This window comes from Danio rerio, chromosome 4 (assembly GCF_052040795.2).
Source record: "Danio rerio strain M-AB ecotype USA chromosome 4, GRCz13ab, whole genome shotgun sequence".
Lineage (NCBI taxonomy): Eukaryota > Metazoa > Chordata > Actinopteri > Cypriniformes > Danionidae > Danio > Danio rerio.
In genome coordinates, this window is record NC_141024.2 from 18,233,094 (window position 1) to 18,249,705 (window position 16,612).

Sequence of the window (16,612 nt, forward strand, 5' to 3'; positions counted from 1 at the left end):
TGCAATAACATTTCACAATTTTACAATTTGTACTGTATTTTAGGTGTAATAAATGCAGACTTTGTGAGCAGAATAAACTTATTTTAAAACATTTACAAATTGTACTGACCACAAACTTTTGACTGGTAGTGTATACAAAACAAAGCATGGACGATTTATTTCATTTTATCTTTGTTTTATTGCATTTACTTTTTATGAATAATTTGCTGCCCTGCAGAATCATTCCAATTAACCTCAATGAATGCATTTGGTTACACTTTAAGAACCGATTCTCACTATTAACTAGATCCTTATTATCATGCATGTTATTGAGATAGTGGCTGCTTTTAAGTACTTCTAAAGCACATATTCTGTATGATCTTATTTTACATCTATAATCCTACCCAATCACTAAACTACCCTAATAAGAAGCAAATTAGGAGTTTATTGAAACAATAAAAAAAGTCGTAATGGTTTGCTATAAGTGAGAAATAAAATAGTGACCAAAAAATCTTTCCAAATAGTGCTATTTGATCATTTTCTGAAATTGTATAGATGCAGTGTATGACAATATATATAGCAGAAAAATAAAATATTGCAAAGTCAGATTTTGCTGATATCATGCACCCCTAGTCCTGGCTCATGTTGTTTGCCTTTTGTTTATTTGATCAACATTTGTTTGATTTGCTTTAGTTTGTACTTGCCTTTTTTCATCTTTGCTGTTTTTTTTTTGTTTTTTTTTTTGCTTTTCTTTGTTTTTATAATGTTTTTCTCACACCTCTTTGATTTTCGTTTGCTCATGTCTGCTTGTTTTTGTTAATATTTGATTTCGTTCTTGTTTTCATTTGATTATTGATTGCGTAAGGTTGTACTTGTGAAACTCTGGGAGGCTAAACATGTGTTTTTGTGTGGCAGACGACTGATAAAGAGGCTCCGGGATTGGTCCGCATGCACACTCTGGCCTACTTGAGCGGCTTTCCAGCATCGCTGAAGGAAACTGAGCAGCTCCGGGTCAAACTGCCAGCTGTAGTGACCAGTAAAACCAAAAAGGTAGACAAAAACAAGTGACTATTCATTTAATGTAATGCCTAAAACAACCACAAGGTGTCACACAAGATTGCTGAATCCATTAGGTAGACATGTTTGCCGTTTAAGATACCCTTTTCAAGCCTGTATGCATCCAGCAGACAGTGTTAGTGATATTAGACAACTACTGAGACCACGTAAATCATTCCTTGATTTATTAAATAATCAGATATTTGTGCATCTCTGTTTTTATCTCAATTGTTCGAGCATTCTGTGATCATGTGATAAGAGCTCAGGGTATTAGGGTGACACTTGAGCGGCATGATGGGGGGGTAGAGCAACAACTGTTTGAAATGGCCTGGCGCCAGCCTGCGCTTGGAAAATGTAACAGGGTTTAGATGACCTTCTGTCTCTACCTCTCTTCTGTCCACCAACAGAGCTCTGTTTATACACCACACCGCTTTATTTTTCTTCTCGCTTTTTAGGCTAATTTGCTTTCTTTTGTTTATTGCTTTTGTTTCTCTTTGTTAACCTTCTTGCCATAATTAGTTTTGTTTGTTTTATTGTTTTCTTTTTCCCTAATTTTATTTATTTATTTTTTAAATTTACTTCTCTTTTGTTATTGTTTGTTGATTTGCATTGATTATTTTTGGTTTTCTTTTGATCTTGATTAGCTGTGGGTTCCATTTGCTTTTGTTTCTATTGATTGTTTTTGCTTGACTGTTTTCACTTTTCACTTTTTTATTTTATTTTTTTCCTGCTTTATTTACATTTAGCAATTATTTTTTAGTTAGTTTGTCTTTGCTTGTTTTTGTTTTTTTATTTTATTTTTGTTTGTGCTATATTTTTTTATTTGTTTATCATTGTTTCAGATTTATTTCTTTGTTGCCTAAGATGTTTTTTTTTTGTTTCATTATGTTTTGTTTGGTTTCTTTTGTTAATTTTTGGGTGTATTTTTGGCTTTTCTTTGTTACTTTTTTTAGTTTATGCTTGTTTTTGTTTGTCTCTACCTCTTGATTTTCTCCATTCTTGCATTTATTAATTCATTTATAATTTTGTTCTGAGCTTGATCTTCTGAAGAGTTATTTTGTGCTTGCATTTATCCCTGCTTCATTATTTTTTAACCTACTTGCATAAAGTCATTGTTCTTTTAGTTTGGTTTTTCTTATTAATATTTTTATTACTTGCTTTTGTTTAATCTTACTTATTTCACTCATTTTCTTTTATTTGTTTACTCTATGTAACTCTCTTGTATTCATGTTTTCTTTCTTGTCCCTCGAAGTTCTGAATTTATAACTCATTCTCTGCCAGGAGGCATGAAGTGTCCTTGATTCGTTTTCCCCTCAAGTGTTGTATGAGTTTACGATCCAAATGTGGGTCACATAAGGTGATACAGTAAAGGATGAAGCTGAGGAACAGATGAAGGAAGAGAGCAAGAGAGAGAGAAGCTGAGCGATGAGAGATGACTAGTATTTATAGTGCGTGTTAGCCTGTTCGCTATGTTGATGAAAGCTCTCCTTGACTTCTATTCAGCACACACACACACTGTTACACAAGATATACTAGGGATGTGAATGTGTATGTGGGGTCTACTTGCTTATAGGTTGACAAATTTGTCACTTAAATCTAAATCTGGTAAAACATCCCTTTGGGGGCTTCCTCAACTCGAAAAATCAATTCACAAACAATGCAGTTCAGTTATAATTATCAAAGTTGTAGGATAGCGAGTGATAATTATTAACTATTTAAAGAGACAGTTCACTCCAAAATGTACTAACCGTTTATCTACACTTAAGTGGTTACAAACATTTGGGAAAATCTGTTTCCTGTTGAACACAAAAGTAGACATTTTGAAGAATGTTGGGGACCGGTAGCCATTGACATTAATAGTAGGATAGCGAGTGATAATAATTAACTTGTTAAAGAGACAATTGACCCAAAAATAAAAATGTTCTTACCGTTTATCTATACTTAAGTGTTTCCAAACTTTTGGAATATTCTGTTTTCTGTTGAACACAAAAGATATTCTGAAAAATGTTGGAGATCAGCAGCCATTGACTTTTGTTAAAGAGACAGTTCACCCCCCCAAAAAAATGTACTTACTGTTTATCTACTCTTAAGCGTTCCTAAACTTTTAGAATATTCTGTTTTCTGTTGAACACAGTAACCATTGACTTTCATAGTAGGATAGCAAGGGGTACTTTTTAACTTGTTAAAGAGATAGTTCACCTCAAAATAAGAATTGGTTTACCGTTTATGCACTCTTAAGTGGTCTCAAACATTTGGTAGATTCTGTTTTCTGTTGATCAGAAAAGAAGACATTTTGAACAATGTTGGAGACCGGTAGCCATTGACTTTCATAGTAGGATAGCGAGTGGTAATTATTAACTTGTTACAGAAACAGTTCACCCTAAAATAAAAATTAACTTGATATTTATGCACTTTTAAGTGTTTCCGATCATTTGGGAGATTCTGTTTTCTGTTGAACATAAAAGAAGATATTTTGAAGAAGGTTGAAGATCGGTAGTCATTTCCTTGCCTTTCTTTGTGTTTAACAGAGGAAAGAAAGAAATGAAATAGGTTTGGAACCACTTAAGGGTGAGTAAAGGGCGAGTAATTTATTATATTTACATTTTTTTTTTTGTAAACCTTTACCATTTAACTTGATTTAGTAGTCTAGTATACCTTATGATTTACAGTGTATACCCACAAACACAAAAACCCTCATATTTTCACTGAGTTACTTGTGTTCTACGGGTTGTTCTTAAAATGTTGACTGCAGCAGTAGTCAGCCAATGTCATAGGCTCAATAAAAAGGATTTCTTCTGACGTTTATGGCAGTGTTGGCGTTCCTGGAAAGACATTTTCTGTGTAAATGCTATTGATAGATGAAGTACTTAAACTCTCTGCAGTCTTTACCTGGCCTTCACTGGAGGTACAGGAATGGATACAATGAAGACCCCTGCTTGTAAACAGCATTGTGTCAAGTGATAAAACTTGTTTTTGGGGGAAACCTGATCACACAAGTAAACTTATCACCACAGTCATCATGACCTGACAGTCTGGTGGCTCTGCTGTGTCTCTAGTCTAGAACCTTCTGAGAGTAACTTAGAAAGTAGCAACATCTAAAAGATAAAAGGAAAGCTGTGTGGTTTTAGCAGATGCGTGTGCATTCAGCTAAGCATTGGCTTTGGTAGAGTGCATCATAGGGATTTGATAATTAACTCTCATAAGAATTGTTTTCCAAAGCTTTCAAAGGATCAGTGGATCATTTGCATAAATACACATGCAGTGCTGGGTTTGAAAGCTATATCCTCAGTCATTGGCTTAAGGCGGAATCCTGATGCTGCAAATTGAAACTTTTTTTTTTTTCAGAAAAAGTTCAAATAAAAATGCGTTTTAATAATTTATGTTTTTGTGCTGTCCAAGGCCACATTTATTTGTTAAACAATGACTACTGTACAAACAATAATGATCTGAATTATTTTTTTTTTTGCAATGTAAAATACTTTTAGTTATATTTTAGTGCTTTTTTCTTATATGTACATTTATTTTTTCTTTGATAGCAAAGCTGAATTAGCTCTGATTTAAAGTGTTTAGACTATGATATACAACAATCTGTTGTTCCCTTATTACAGTTAGTAAAAAATAAATAAATGTCATTTCTATCACATTAACTACAAACACCCCAACAAAAAACAGGCTTTACATTTATTAATGAACTTAAATTTTGGCCTCTTACCTGTTATAGCAGATTTTTGCCTGCATGCACAGACCGGAATTAGACTAAGCTATAATTAGGCCATGCAAGTATAAACATTATGGCTGTTTCTCAATTCCAAGAAGGCTGAAAACGCACTTGTGTTCTCATGGAGACAGTTTTTGCCAAGTTACCTCGAAAAAACGAACTCGGGAGGACGCAAGAACACAGAACATGTACTGTGAGAAATGAAATGCATCAATCTTCCTGATGGTCACATGACCTTCACACATGTTTATTAGGAAATTATTTGAACATTACAGCATTCGTACAACAAAAAATTTCCCCTTTATTCAGCCGCAATGACTTCTGGGACTTTTCGAGCGAGTTTTACAGTCTACATCGGTGCGTCCTCGACATTAAGACGCATCCAGTAACTTTCACATGTACCTTCGTTCTTATGGTCTCGAATTTTGAAACTAAACTTTGGCAGGTGATGATGTAGTTACATGAGAACACAGGGATGCAAGTGTCTGAAAAACGCATATTGAGAAACAGCATATATCTCCTCAATTTACACCTGCAACTTAAGCAAAGTAGTCATACCTCTGTGTATTAAATCATTTGCTTTCTCACTTATATGCGGCATATCAGACTTGACTATTAAATAGCAGCCGTGCATCGCTCTGAGTGCTCCAGTTAAAGTCGATGTAGAGCATAATGAAAGAGGGAAAGGTCTTGATAAAAAAATTAACATAAATAATGAAAAGAGATGCTTTTGAATGCATGTTAATACCAGCTGGAAATGACATTTAGTCTCAGCTGACCACTTATGACCAGATCTCTGAAAATGCATGATGGCAACTGTAATTAGTCCCCGAGTGATGTTTGCTTTTCCTCTATTTTTCAGTTGCAGTTATACTCTGAAGCCAGCATCGCTCTTCTCCACCTGAACACAGCACAGGATTTCACAGATCTCACACAGCAGGCCAAGAAGAACCTGACACTGGATGGGAAAGAGCTGACAGTCAGCTCCGCGTTTCTGTTCTGGGACCTCACTGCCATCTCACAGGTAATTGTCACTGTGGTTTTCTGTTTATTAAAATGCAGTCAAAAACACTCAAGTTCATGTAATGTTGGTCATGTCTGTAAATATAAACAAGTGGTGAAGGAATTGCATCTGTATCAGTATTTTATATTTGTGAATTAGCATATTTTGTGCACTTGGTCACTTGGGAGTGGTAATAAAAAATGGGATGTTTGTGAATTGAAGTAAACTTTGCCAAACAATGTTAATATTTGAAATCACCCAAACAAAGTCTGCATATTTCTACAAGACCACACCCCTTTTTGCTACTACGTTTGATTACTAGACACGTCTTTCACTGCTGATTGGATGAGGTGTGTTTAACGCATTATGTGGGTTCTGTAATTGAATGTTGCTGGTAAGTTTCTTTATATTAATCAATCTTCCACACTCTTTCAGTCTAAGCAGGATGAGGATGTTTCTGCCAGTCGCTTTGAAGACAATGAAGAGCTGCGCTATTCACTGCGCTCCATCGAAAAGCACGCGCCCTGGGTGCGGCACATCTTTATCGTAACAAACGGACAGATACCGTCTTGGCTTAACCTGGATAATCCACGGGTTTCAGTGGTTACTCACCAGGTTGGCTCTACAAATGTTTAATATTTATTAAAAACATGTTATATTCATAGGTGTTGTTTCCATCTCATCATTTACATCAAATACAAAAAATGCTGAAGGAAATGATTTCCAGTGTTTTCTAGACCTTGGGAATTATGGTAAACAAACCATTTGCTTATAGTTCAATTAGACAGAGTGAGTTACCTATAAGTTTGGGACCTTTTTTAAAATATTTTTCCTTAGATCCTGATTTTTCCATTACACTTTTAATTTTATATAATATTTATGGATTTGATATGAATGTATCAATCATCCTCATACTTAGGATGAAAGCATCTGCTAAATGATTAAACATTAATATCATATTATTAATAATTAAACATTAATATTGTATTATTATTAATAACTATCATTACTTTAAGAATTACATTTTAGTATATGGTTAAAATATGTTTGGCTTAATTTCCTCGATTGTCATTTTTTTGTGAAGATCTTCCAGTTTTGATGTATTTTACTAGTCCTTCACGAGTGAAGTTATTTCTGGAGATGTTCATATCCTCTTTTATTTAGACTGCTGATTTATTTACACACAAATGCAAAGTACACAAAGACTTAAGAGCATGCAGGTCATTATAAAGCCTGATTTGAAATGGTTTGTTGTTTGTGTTGTCAGGATATTTTCCAGAATCAGACTCATCTGCCTACGTTCAGTTCTCCTGCCATAGAGACCCACATCCACCGCATCCCAGGACTCTCTCAAAAGTTCATCTACCTCAATGATGATGTCATGTTCGGCAAGGATGTGTGGCCTGATGACTTCTATAGCCACTCCAAAGGCCAAAAGGTCAGAAACTCTTTCACTGCATCTGAACAATTTGAATCTTTATTTTAAAACAGTTTGATTCTGTATACACACAAATTGTTTATTAATAATTTCATTATGCAAATATCTTTTAAATTGATAATAGTAACTATTTTTAGCTTGATAAACACATTGTTTTTTCTGTGCTCTCAGGTGTATCTTACCTGGCCTGTGCCAAATTGTGCTGAGGGCTGTCCAGGATCCTGGATCAAAGACGGCTACTGCGACAAGGCCTGCAACAACTCTGCATGTGACTGGGATGGAGGAGACTGTCAAGGCACTGTCATAACACAGAATAAACAAATAATTCTAGTATTACTCATTTATGTTTCTAATGCCATCATTTTTTATTTTCTAATGTCATGTATTTTCTGTCAGGCACTGCAGGCAGCAGTCGCTTTGGTGGAGCAGGTGGCTCTGTGATCGGCGGTGGGCAGCCCTGGCAGTTTGCAGGTGGTCTTGGAGGTCTGGCTGGCATGTCCTTCTGTAATCAGGGCTGTGCTAACTCTTGGTTGGCTGATAAGTTCTGTGACCAGGCATGCAATGTTCTGGCCTGTGGGTTTGATGTGGGCGACTGCGGACAAGGTGAGACTTGACCAGTGTTCTGTCTGTCTGTCTGTCTGTCTGTCTGTCTGTCTGTCTGTCTGTCTGTCTGTCTGTCTGTCTGTCTGTCTGTCTGTCTGTCTGTCTGTCTATTTTTATAAATTTTTTATTTATTCATTCATTTATTTTCCTTTGGCTTAGTCCCTTATTTATCAGGGATCGGCATAGCAGAATGAACGCCAACTTATCCAGCATATGGTTTACAGAGCTGCAACGTTAATATACTTTATTTTTTTGTGGAAATTGTCAAAAAAAAGTCAAAACTTTTAGGTAAATTGTTTAGGTTTTTATTCACCAACAATGTGTTAAATTGATCAAAAGTGAGACTAAAGTTTTAAAACTTAAATGTATTGTTTTTGTGTTTTTTATGTATTTATTGGATGTATTTATTTATATATTAACAGGTACACAGACACACACATATCTATATATATCATTTATCTGGTTATATTTATGAACACTGTAGAACATATTTGTTAATTAACAGTTTCTGTACTTTGTCGTTTAAGTATTTTCTGTTTATTTGAAGTTGTGAATTGCATTATGGGACCTTGATCTCTCCTCTGTTGACTTTTGATGTTTAAAATTCAACTCTACAGTTTAGCAAAGTGACTTTTTATCGATATTTTAGTAGTTTAAAATAATATAATCAGAGCTGGATATTAACTTTTTTGATCACCAGCCACTGTGGCTAGTAGTTTTCCAACATTACTAGCCACTCGCCATTTTCACTAGCCACATATCTGTTTTTGGGAAAATATATTTTATATGCATAAACTTTACTTTGACATACTAACATTACTCGATTTAAATTTTGTGTTGCCTTATGCCTTATTCATTATACTTTTTTGTGTGTTGTGTATGAGATATGCTCAATTAGCATGAGCAAATGGGTTGTGCTTTCATAGTGGTTCACATGACTTTTCAGGGCTCAACATTAAGGATTTACCTATTTTGTCTCTGGCCACACCAAAAATAAATAAACAAATAACTAATTACTTCTCAGCTACAAATTTTAACTAATTAAAAAATAAATAAAAACAAGCTAAATATAGCTGTGTACATGCACTTATTTATTAATCAAAACCTTTCTTTAAAAAAAAATACATGATCAAATAAAAAAAATTACCTATTATTAAATCAATGTTATTGTAAAGGATGATAATTAAACCTTATATAAAAAATAACTGCAACCAAAAGAAAGCAGGTAAAAAATTGTGTGATAATGAAAGAATGATTAGAAGAAAGAATGATATCCTCTCATTCGGTATTCACCTGCTTTTTTTTTTGCTCATGCTGATAGTTATTTTGTCAGTTGTACTGCTTCTCGATGAATTACAGCTTGAAACTTATTTTCAGCTAGCCAAAGTGGCTAGTGGGAGTGGCTCTTTAACCCGCCACAGGTGAAATCTACCAGCATTTGGCGGTTAATGTCAACCCCTGAATATAATGTATAAGAAATAATAAAAAGATAAATTAGTATGTAAAATAACAGAAAATGTACTTGCTGTTTATTTCAAGATTTCTGTACCTTTTTATGTACAACACCAACCTAGACAATATATCAAATAAGCTAATAAAGTAATGCAAAATGCAGTTCAAAAGCATAAAAATAAAAACGGAAACTCTAAATTAAAGTCAATAAATCACAAAAAATGTTTAAAACAGCTTATTTATGGATCATTTTTACAGTATATATATGAAGCACCAAAAACATAATCAATAACACCAATAATTTATTACAATAATTGTCAATTTACAATATTAGAATTATGAAATACATTTTAGATCAAATTAACAACCTTATTTGGCTTGAGTCTTTTTTTTATCTTTTAGTATTTTAATAAAATGTAATTATTATTAACGACAAACATATCATTGTTATGTTGCATTTTATGGTAATAATAATTAAGTATTAATAATGTTTTGTGTAAGATTTAAGTAGTTGTTTTAGCAAGTCTACTAATATTTGATAATTGTCAACATGTTTTGTGAATTTTTCAGACAATTTAAACCAGCTGCACCGCATCGTGTTGAGGAGGAACCAGACTCTGTACACCCTTCCTCAAGGAGAGCTCAGACCATATTTCAGTTTCTCCGGCCTGGCGAATCGTGTGTCCGAGGCTCATGTAGCCGATAACCAAGTCCTGCGACACACTTCAGTTGCCAACAAATGGAAAACCATCCACTTGCTGCTGCTTCCGGGACACAACGCCACCCAAATCCACTACAACATCACCTTCCAGAGCACAGACCACCACGACTTCATCATGACCTTCTCAGTCAGTGTTGACACCCGAGAGCTGCCCAAATCAAACACCTCCACTCCAGTGCGGGACAAAGAAGAAGAGCCCAAACCAACTGTAGCGACCCCAGAACCAGAAGTCCCATTCGAAGCTGTTCCCAAAGAAAAACAAGGCCCTAAAGTTAGGGAACAAACACACGGTGATGTACAGGTGCCTGTGCTAAATGAGACTCTCTTGCCTGACGAAGTGAAGATCGAGTTGAAAAAGCTGAACGAGAAGCTAATGTCAGGTGACATCACTATTAAAGGCTTTAATTTGACCAAAGCAATGCTGTTGGAGCCCTATAAAGAGAAAGATCAGTTTACATTAAAACACGAAAAGGACAAAGAAGAAAAGCAGAAACTTTCTCCCGTGGCTCAGCTTCAGAATGAGAGAGCAGCAGCAAGAGTGAAGAGAGAAAAAGGCGAAAATGTTGATCAACTGAAGCCAGTTGCTCCATCTCTGGTGCCGGTTCAGATTGATGATGTCACAACCAAAGCTCAGTCACGGTTGTTCAACATAGAGAAACCTCACATGTTTCATCTTCTTAGTAACCTGAAGGGGAACTTATCTAAGGAGAGGGATTCAGACTCCGAGGGTCATCTCCGCGAGCGGCCAACTGGTCGTAGGCTTCAGTTTTACAGCGACAGCTTGAACAGAGGTTTCCTGCCGTGGGAGAAGAGGAAGTTCTTTCAGGATCTGATGGAGGTGAGAAACACTTCTGCATTCATTTAAAGGGACAGTTCACCAATAAATAAAAATCTGGTTATCATTTACTGACCCTCAAGTGGGGACAAACAGTCATGAGTTTCTTTCTATTATTGAAAAACACAAAAGATGATATTTTGAAGAATGCTGGAAACTTAAAAAGAGCCACTGACTTTTTTTTCTGCTATAGATGTCAATGGCTGATTGTTTTCAACATTCTTTAAAGTGTCTTATGTTGCGTTGAGCAGAAAAAAGAAACTCATGATTGTGTCATGACCTAAGGGGAACTAAATGGTGAATACATTTTTATTTTTTGGGAACTGTTCGTTTAAATTTGTCACTTGCACTGATCTACCCACTGATCTCAATATCAATCTATAACTAGCTTTAATATTTTATAGTAATATATTAAGTAATGTATCAAATAATATTTTGTATAACTTAATATTTTTATATATCATTTACACATTTCTTATTTTTTTATTTATATATTTATATACTTCTTTGCATTAAAAATGACATAAGGCTTTTTGAAAAATTCACACCATGTTAAATGTCGCATTGATGAAAGATTTCTTTTGCTATCCTTCACCCTAGTCACTGATTTATCAGGGGTCACCACAGCAGAATGAACCACCAATTACTCTAACATGTGTTTTATGCGTCAAATGCACACTAGTAGATTACACTAAGGGCTCATTCACACCAACATCTTTGCTTCTAAAACTGCTCATGAATAAGTTTTAAAAAGCGAAGTGTAGCGTGAGGTCCACCTAACGTGACTTCATGAATGTGATGTAACAACAAAAATTGCAAATCCATAAGAAAGCCATATGTTAATAAGCACTTGAAGATGCATCATATAACTCAGGATATCTGGACAAAGCTACAAAGAGCGCCTCCTCTGCCGTAATAAAACAGTAAATAAACATTTGTCATGCTATCTTTCTACTATGAACGTAAGTTTGCTGTGGTTGCCCCATCGCTGAGCTCTTCTGATTGGTCCACTGCTTTTGGATCTGTTACTGTAATGAACTGTGCTTAAAACTTGCTTGCAAAAGTTGAAGATCTTTATACTTGACACTGCATCTAAAAAATGCAGCACTCACATGTGTGGCATTTTAAAAGACTCCATTGGAATGGTCATCCATCAAGCGCATGTTTACAATGAAAAACAGTTGCAAATCTGCATACTGTGCACGTTCCCCCAACTCATGAACACCCAGTGCTGGGAAACACCCAAACACTATCATTCACATTTTATGTATATAAACGTAAATAAAATCCACTTTATTGCAATAGAAACCATAGCCTATACAAACCTGTTACAAACCTGTAGAAGAGGAATGAAAATATTTATAATCTGCTATTTACAGAAATCCCTAGGGTTGATAAAAATAAATGTTACATTCTTATATACATGCTTGTGCTTGCATGCATTTATTAAGCTTTACATGTGTATACAATCACTTTTATAAATTTTATTTGATGTGGAAAATGACATCTTATTGGGTCTTCTACCATTGGCTGTTTTTGTTGTTGACAGGAAGTAAATCGTCTCCAGACTGAACTGCAGTACACAGCTGACCGCACCGCCACTGGACGCAGACTGCAGGACACTTTTGCCGATTCACTCCGATATGTCAACCGACTTTTAAATGCTCAATTTGGCTTCACCTCCCGCAAAGTGCCTGCGCACATGCCTCACATGATAGACAGACTCATCATGCAGGAACTACAGGACACGTAAGAGGCACAACACACAAACCCAAACAACTAGGAACTGACTAAATTATTATTAGAATTGCATAGCATACATATGTTGAATTACAATACTTTTTTTGCAGTTGGAATTGAAAAATTGTAAAAGGTTGTAAAATAGTTTTTCTTTTTTTACTTATTAAGTTAAAAGATTTTTATCACTCCATTGTTTAGAAAATACAGTGAACAGACAGAAAGATAAATGTTTAAAAAATAAAATACATTTAAAAAAATTAAATAAACAAACATTTCATGTATCAGTTTATTTACAGTATGTATGAGCAATGTGAAGATTTATGTACAGTTGAAACCAGAAGTTTACATACACTCTAAATAAGGAACATAACCATTTTTTAAAAAAATGTCTAGAGTTAAATCATACTAAACATTTACTATTTTAGGTCCATTAGGATTACCTAAATTATTGGCTAAATGCCAGAGTATTGAGAGATTTTTTTTTTCTTTTTCTTTTTTTGAGAATGTTTTTATTAATTTCTAGAGAGTCAAATGTTTACATACATTTTATCTTTGCTGTTAAACTGTATAACGTTGGTAAAATGTTTTGGGTATCCTTCCACAAGCTTCTCACAATAGTTTGAAGAAGTTTTGGCCCATTCATCCTGACAGAATTGGTATAACTGAGTCAGATTTTTAGGTCTTGCTCGCACAAGCTTTTTCAACTCTGCCCACAGATTTTCTATAGGATTGAGATCAGAGCTTTGTGATGGCCACTCCACAACATTCACTCTGTTGTCCTTAAAGCACATTTTAACTAATTTGGCATTATGCCTAGGGTCATGGTCTGTTTGGAAGACTCATTTGTGGCCAAGTTTTAATTTCCTAGCTGATGTCTTGAGATGTTGCTTCAGTATTTCTACATAATGTTCTATCTTCATGATCAAGCTGTTCCATCTATGCTGTGAAGTGAACCCGTCCCTCCTGCAGCAAAACAGCCCCACAACATGATGCTGCCACCCCTATACTTCACAGTTGGGATGGTGTTCCTAGGCTTGTAAGCTTTCCCTTTGTCCTCCAAATGTAACACTGGTCATTATGGCCAAACAGTTCAATCTTAGTTCCATCAGACCACAGGACATGTCTCCAAAAATTTATGTTTTTCCCAGTGTAATTTAGCAAATTGTAATCTAGCTTTTTTGTTGATTCTGGCTTGTTGATTTTCCCATGTTGTCACACAAGGAAGCAGTGTGTTTGAGGTTTTCCTTGAATACTATTCTATAGTTGTGCCTCCAATTAACTCAAATGTTGTCAATTAGCCAATCAGAAACTTCCAAAATCTTAACACCATCATCTGAGCTTTTTCAGAGGCATAATAATTTTATTGTATGTAAAGTTAACTTTCAAGAGAAGTTATAACAATTTCTCAAAAAAATCTTTCTCGTTATTCTGCTATTAAGCATAACAGAAACAAATTTGATAATCCTTACTTACCTTAAAGAGAAAAGGCTTAGTCACATTAACATCTGACTTTTTTTTTAAATGGTTATGTGCCTTTTTATACAGTGTATGTAAAATTCTGGTTTCAACTGTATGTACGTGCTGTTGTAGTGGAGATTTATGACTTGATGCAAGAGAAATTTGACCACAAAACACTTAAAGGTGTACTATGGATGTTTATTGAACTGAAAAAGCTCTATGAAAATCCAAAAAGGCCTACATCGCAAAACTGTCTTAGCGATCTGCAAAGTTCCTCTAGTGTTAAAGTAGGTTAATGGATCTTTGTTTGTCTCCAGTTTTCCTCAGGAGTTTGATAAGACCTCTTCTCACCGTGTGCGCCACTCTGAGGACATGCAGTTCGCTTTTTCTTATTTCTACTTTTTAATGAGTGCTGTGCAGCAGCTCAATATATCTGAAGTGTTTGATGAAATCGACACGGATCACTCTGGTGTGCTGTCTGACCGAGAGATCCGGACACTGGCCACACGCATCCATGAGCTGCCCTTAAGCCTTCAGGTACACATCATTCTGCCATTGTACAAAGAAAGTGGGGCAAAGTTCTACAAATTAGTTTGTATTGCAGTAGAAAAAAAACAAACATTTAATTTTATTTAAATATGGTGTAGTATTTTAGTTTGAAATCTAGTCTGATTTTTTTTTTTTTTTAATTTACGTTAACTTTATTATGGTCTAATTTAATCAATGTAGTATAATTTAAACCACATTTAAAGTGTGAGTGAAATCCAAATTTACAACAGTTTTTTTTGTTACTGCACATTGTTGTTCTTTAGTTGAACAATTAATCCGTGAAAGTCAGTCCACTGAAAAATATGTTTGTTTTGTAAATCTTCAGCTAAAATCTGATCATTTGCTTCAGCATTTGGAATAGTGTTGATGTCAGTTTGATATTCTTAACCACAGCCCTCTTACGGTTAGTTTGCTATGAGAAAATGATGTGTACAAAGAAAGCACCGCTCCCTATTTCACACAGAATTATACATGTAGTGTGTAGTTATTTTGTTGTCTCCAATATTATACTTTGTTACCTTACTAAATTACTGTAATTATTAACTTTTTTTTTGTTTATCATATAATTAAAACCGTTATTTAATGTGGACTCTAATTTATTTTACTTAAAAATGTAGTTTAATTGAATGAGACTAGTTTGTTTGCATTTATAGGGATGTATTTTTATTTCAAATGTGGCCTAAATTATTTTCAAATGTAGATTATTTACTTTTAAGGTGGTCAAATTAATTTGATTTCAAATGTAGTTTAATTGAATTAACATCAGTCAATTTTATTTTTAATTCAGATGTATTCTAATGCTTGTGTAAACGAAAACCTAAAAATAAATGATTTTGGAAGTGAACCCCACATTTATAGCCTAGTTTGTGTTTTCTATGTGAGTGTCTGTCTTACCCTTTTATAAAAGTGATGTGTGTTTATTTAACCATTAACAGGATTTGACCAGCCTAGAACAGATGCTTATAAACTGCTCAAAGTCTCTTCCATCCAACCTCACGCACCTCCATGCTGTCAGTCCCACCCAGGAGGCCTATTACGACCCCAGCATGGTGAGAACCAGCCCATCGTTCACCATCTAATAAAACACTTCAACACTAGAAAACGGGTCTTAAGCTGCTTTTCCCCTGTCATGTCAAAATGTTCTAAAAACAGTTGTGTACCAGATGAACCTGGTACGGCTCCACATGATTACAAATTGCCTGGCTAGGCAGATGATAGCTATTTATTTATATATATTTTTGTTATTCAGTGAAGTAAATATCAGAAAAAAGATGTCCCAAAACCAGAAATATCTGATCATCGTCCATGTCGCTGTTTCCATTATACTAACATTACCAAGGCTATGACTGGCGAATTTGTATTACATTCCAAAAGTTCTGTTATCAGCACCAAAGTGGAAAATGAAATTGTTTCTATGCTGACTGAAGGTAAACGGAACCATTTGACTTCGATAGTGGAAAAGCGTCCTAATATGAGTGTTCGACAGCTTGTTTCCATAGCCTTATATTGTATTGGTTATGCCTGGTTAAAGTCCTGCCTTAATAGCTTTACTGTAGGTAATGTTAATAAAATGAGTGTGTTTGTTTTGTTTCATGTGTATATGTGTTTTCAGCCACCAGTCACCAAAGGTTTAGTGATCCACTGCAAACCCATCACAGAGAGGATCCACAAAGCCTTCAAAGACCAGAATAAATACAAGTATGCCTTTCTATGCCTTCCCACCTCTGCTTATTTTCTGAGAGCAGGTTAGTGATGCATGCTTTTTTTCAGGTTTGAAATTATGGGTGAAGAGGAGATCGCCTTTAAGATGATACGAACCAACGTATCTCATGTAGTCGGGCAGCTCGATGATATTAGGAAGAACCCTAGGTGAGTATAAGAGCCATTTCACCTACTGTCAATGTCAAAATTATTGGCACCCCTGGTTGAAATAAAAGAGCTGAAAATGTGAGGAAATCTCATCAAGAATAGACGTATGCCAACGTTCATTATTTCAATATATCGTCATAATAAACATACATAATATGTGGGCTTTTCAGTGTTTCACAAATAATTTATTA

The 16,612-nt window shown here is 34.9% G+C and overlaps 1 protein-coding gene across 3 annotated transcripts in view; it reads left to right on the top strand.

Annotated features, from left to right (window-relative positions):
- Window positions 1-16,612, top strand: part of gnptab (N-acetylglucosamine-1-phosphate transferase subunits alpha and beta) — a 33,478-nt gene that overhangs the window by 7,239 nt on the left and 9,627 nt on the right. For 2 of the 3 annotated variants that reach the window (XM_087246692.1, XM_087246691.1), the window contains exons 7-18: window positions 895-1,029; window positions 5,616-5,777; window positions 6,192-6,371; window positions 7,024-7,194; window positions 7,366-7,489; window positions 7,591-7,797; window positions 9,820-10,808; window positions 12,355-12,554; window positions 14,321-14,540; window positions 15,488-15,601; window positions 16,165-16,250; window positions 16,323-16,421. In XM_087246692.1, coding sequence (XP_087102818.1) covers window positions 895-1,029; window positions 5,616-5,777; window positions 6,192-6,371; window positions 7,024-7,194; window positions 7,366-7,489; window positions 7,591-7,797; window positions 9,820-10,808; window positions 12,355-12,554; window positions 14,321-14,540; window positions 15,488-15,601; window positions 16,165-16,250; window positions 16,323-16,421 — 2,687 coding nt within the window. The remainder of the gene's footprint in view (window positions 1-894; window positions 1,030-5,615; window positions 5,778-6,191; window positions 6,372-7,023; window positions 7,195-7,365; window positions 7,490-7,590; window positions 7,798-9,819; window positions 10,809-12,354; window positions 12,555-14,320; window positions 14,541-15,487; window positions 15,602-16,164; window positions 16,251-16,322; window positions 16,422-16,612) is intronic. The other variant, NM_001044768.3, reaches the window with a different exon arrangement.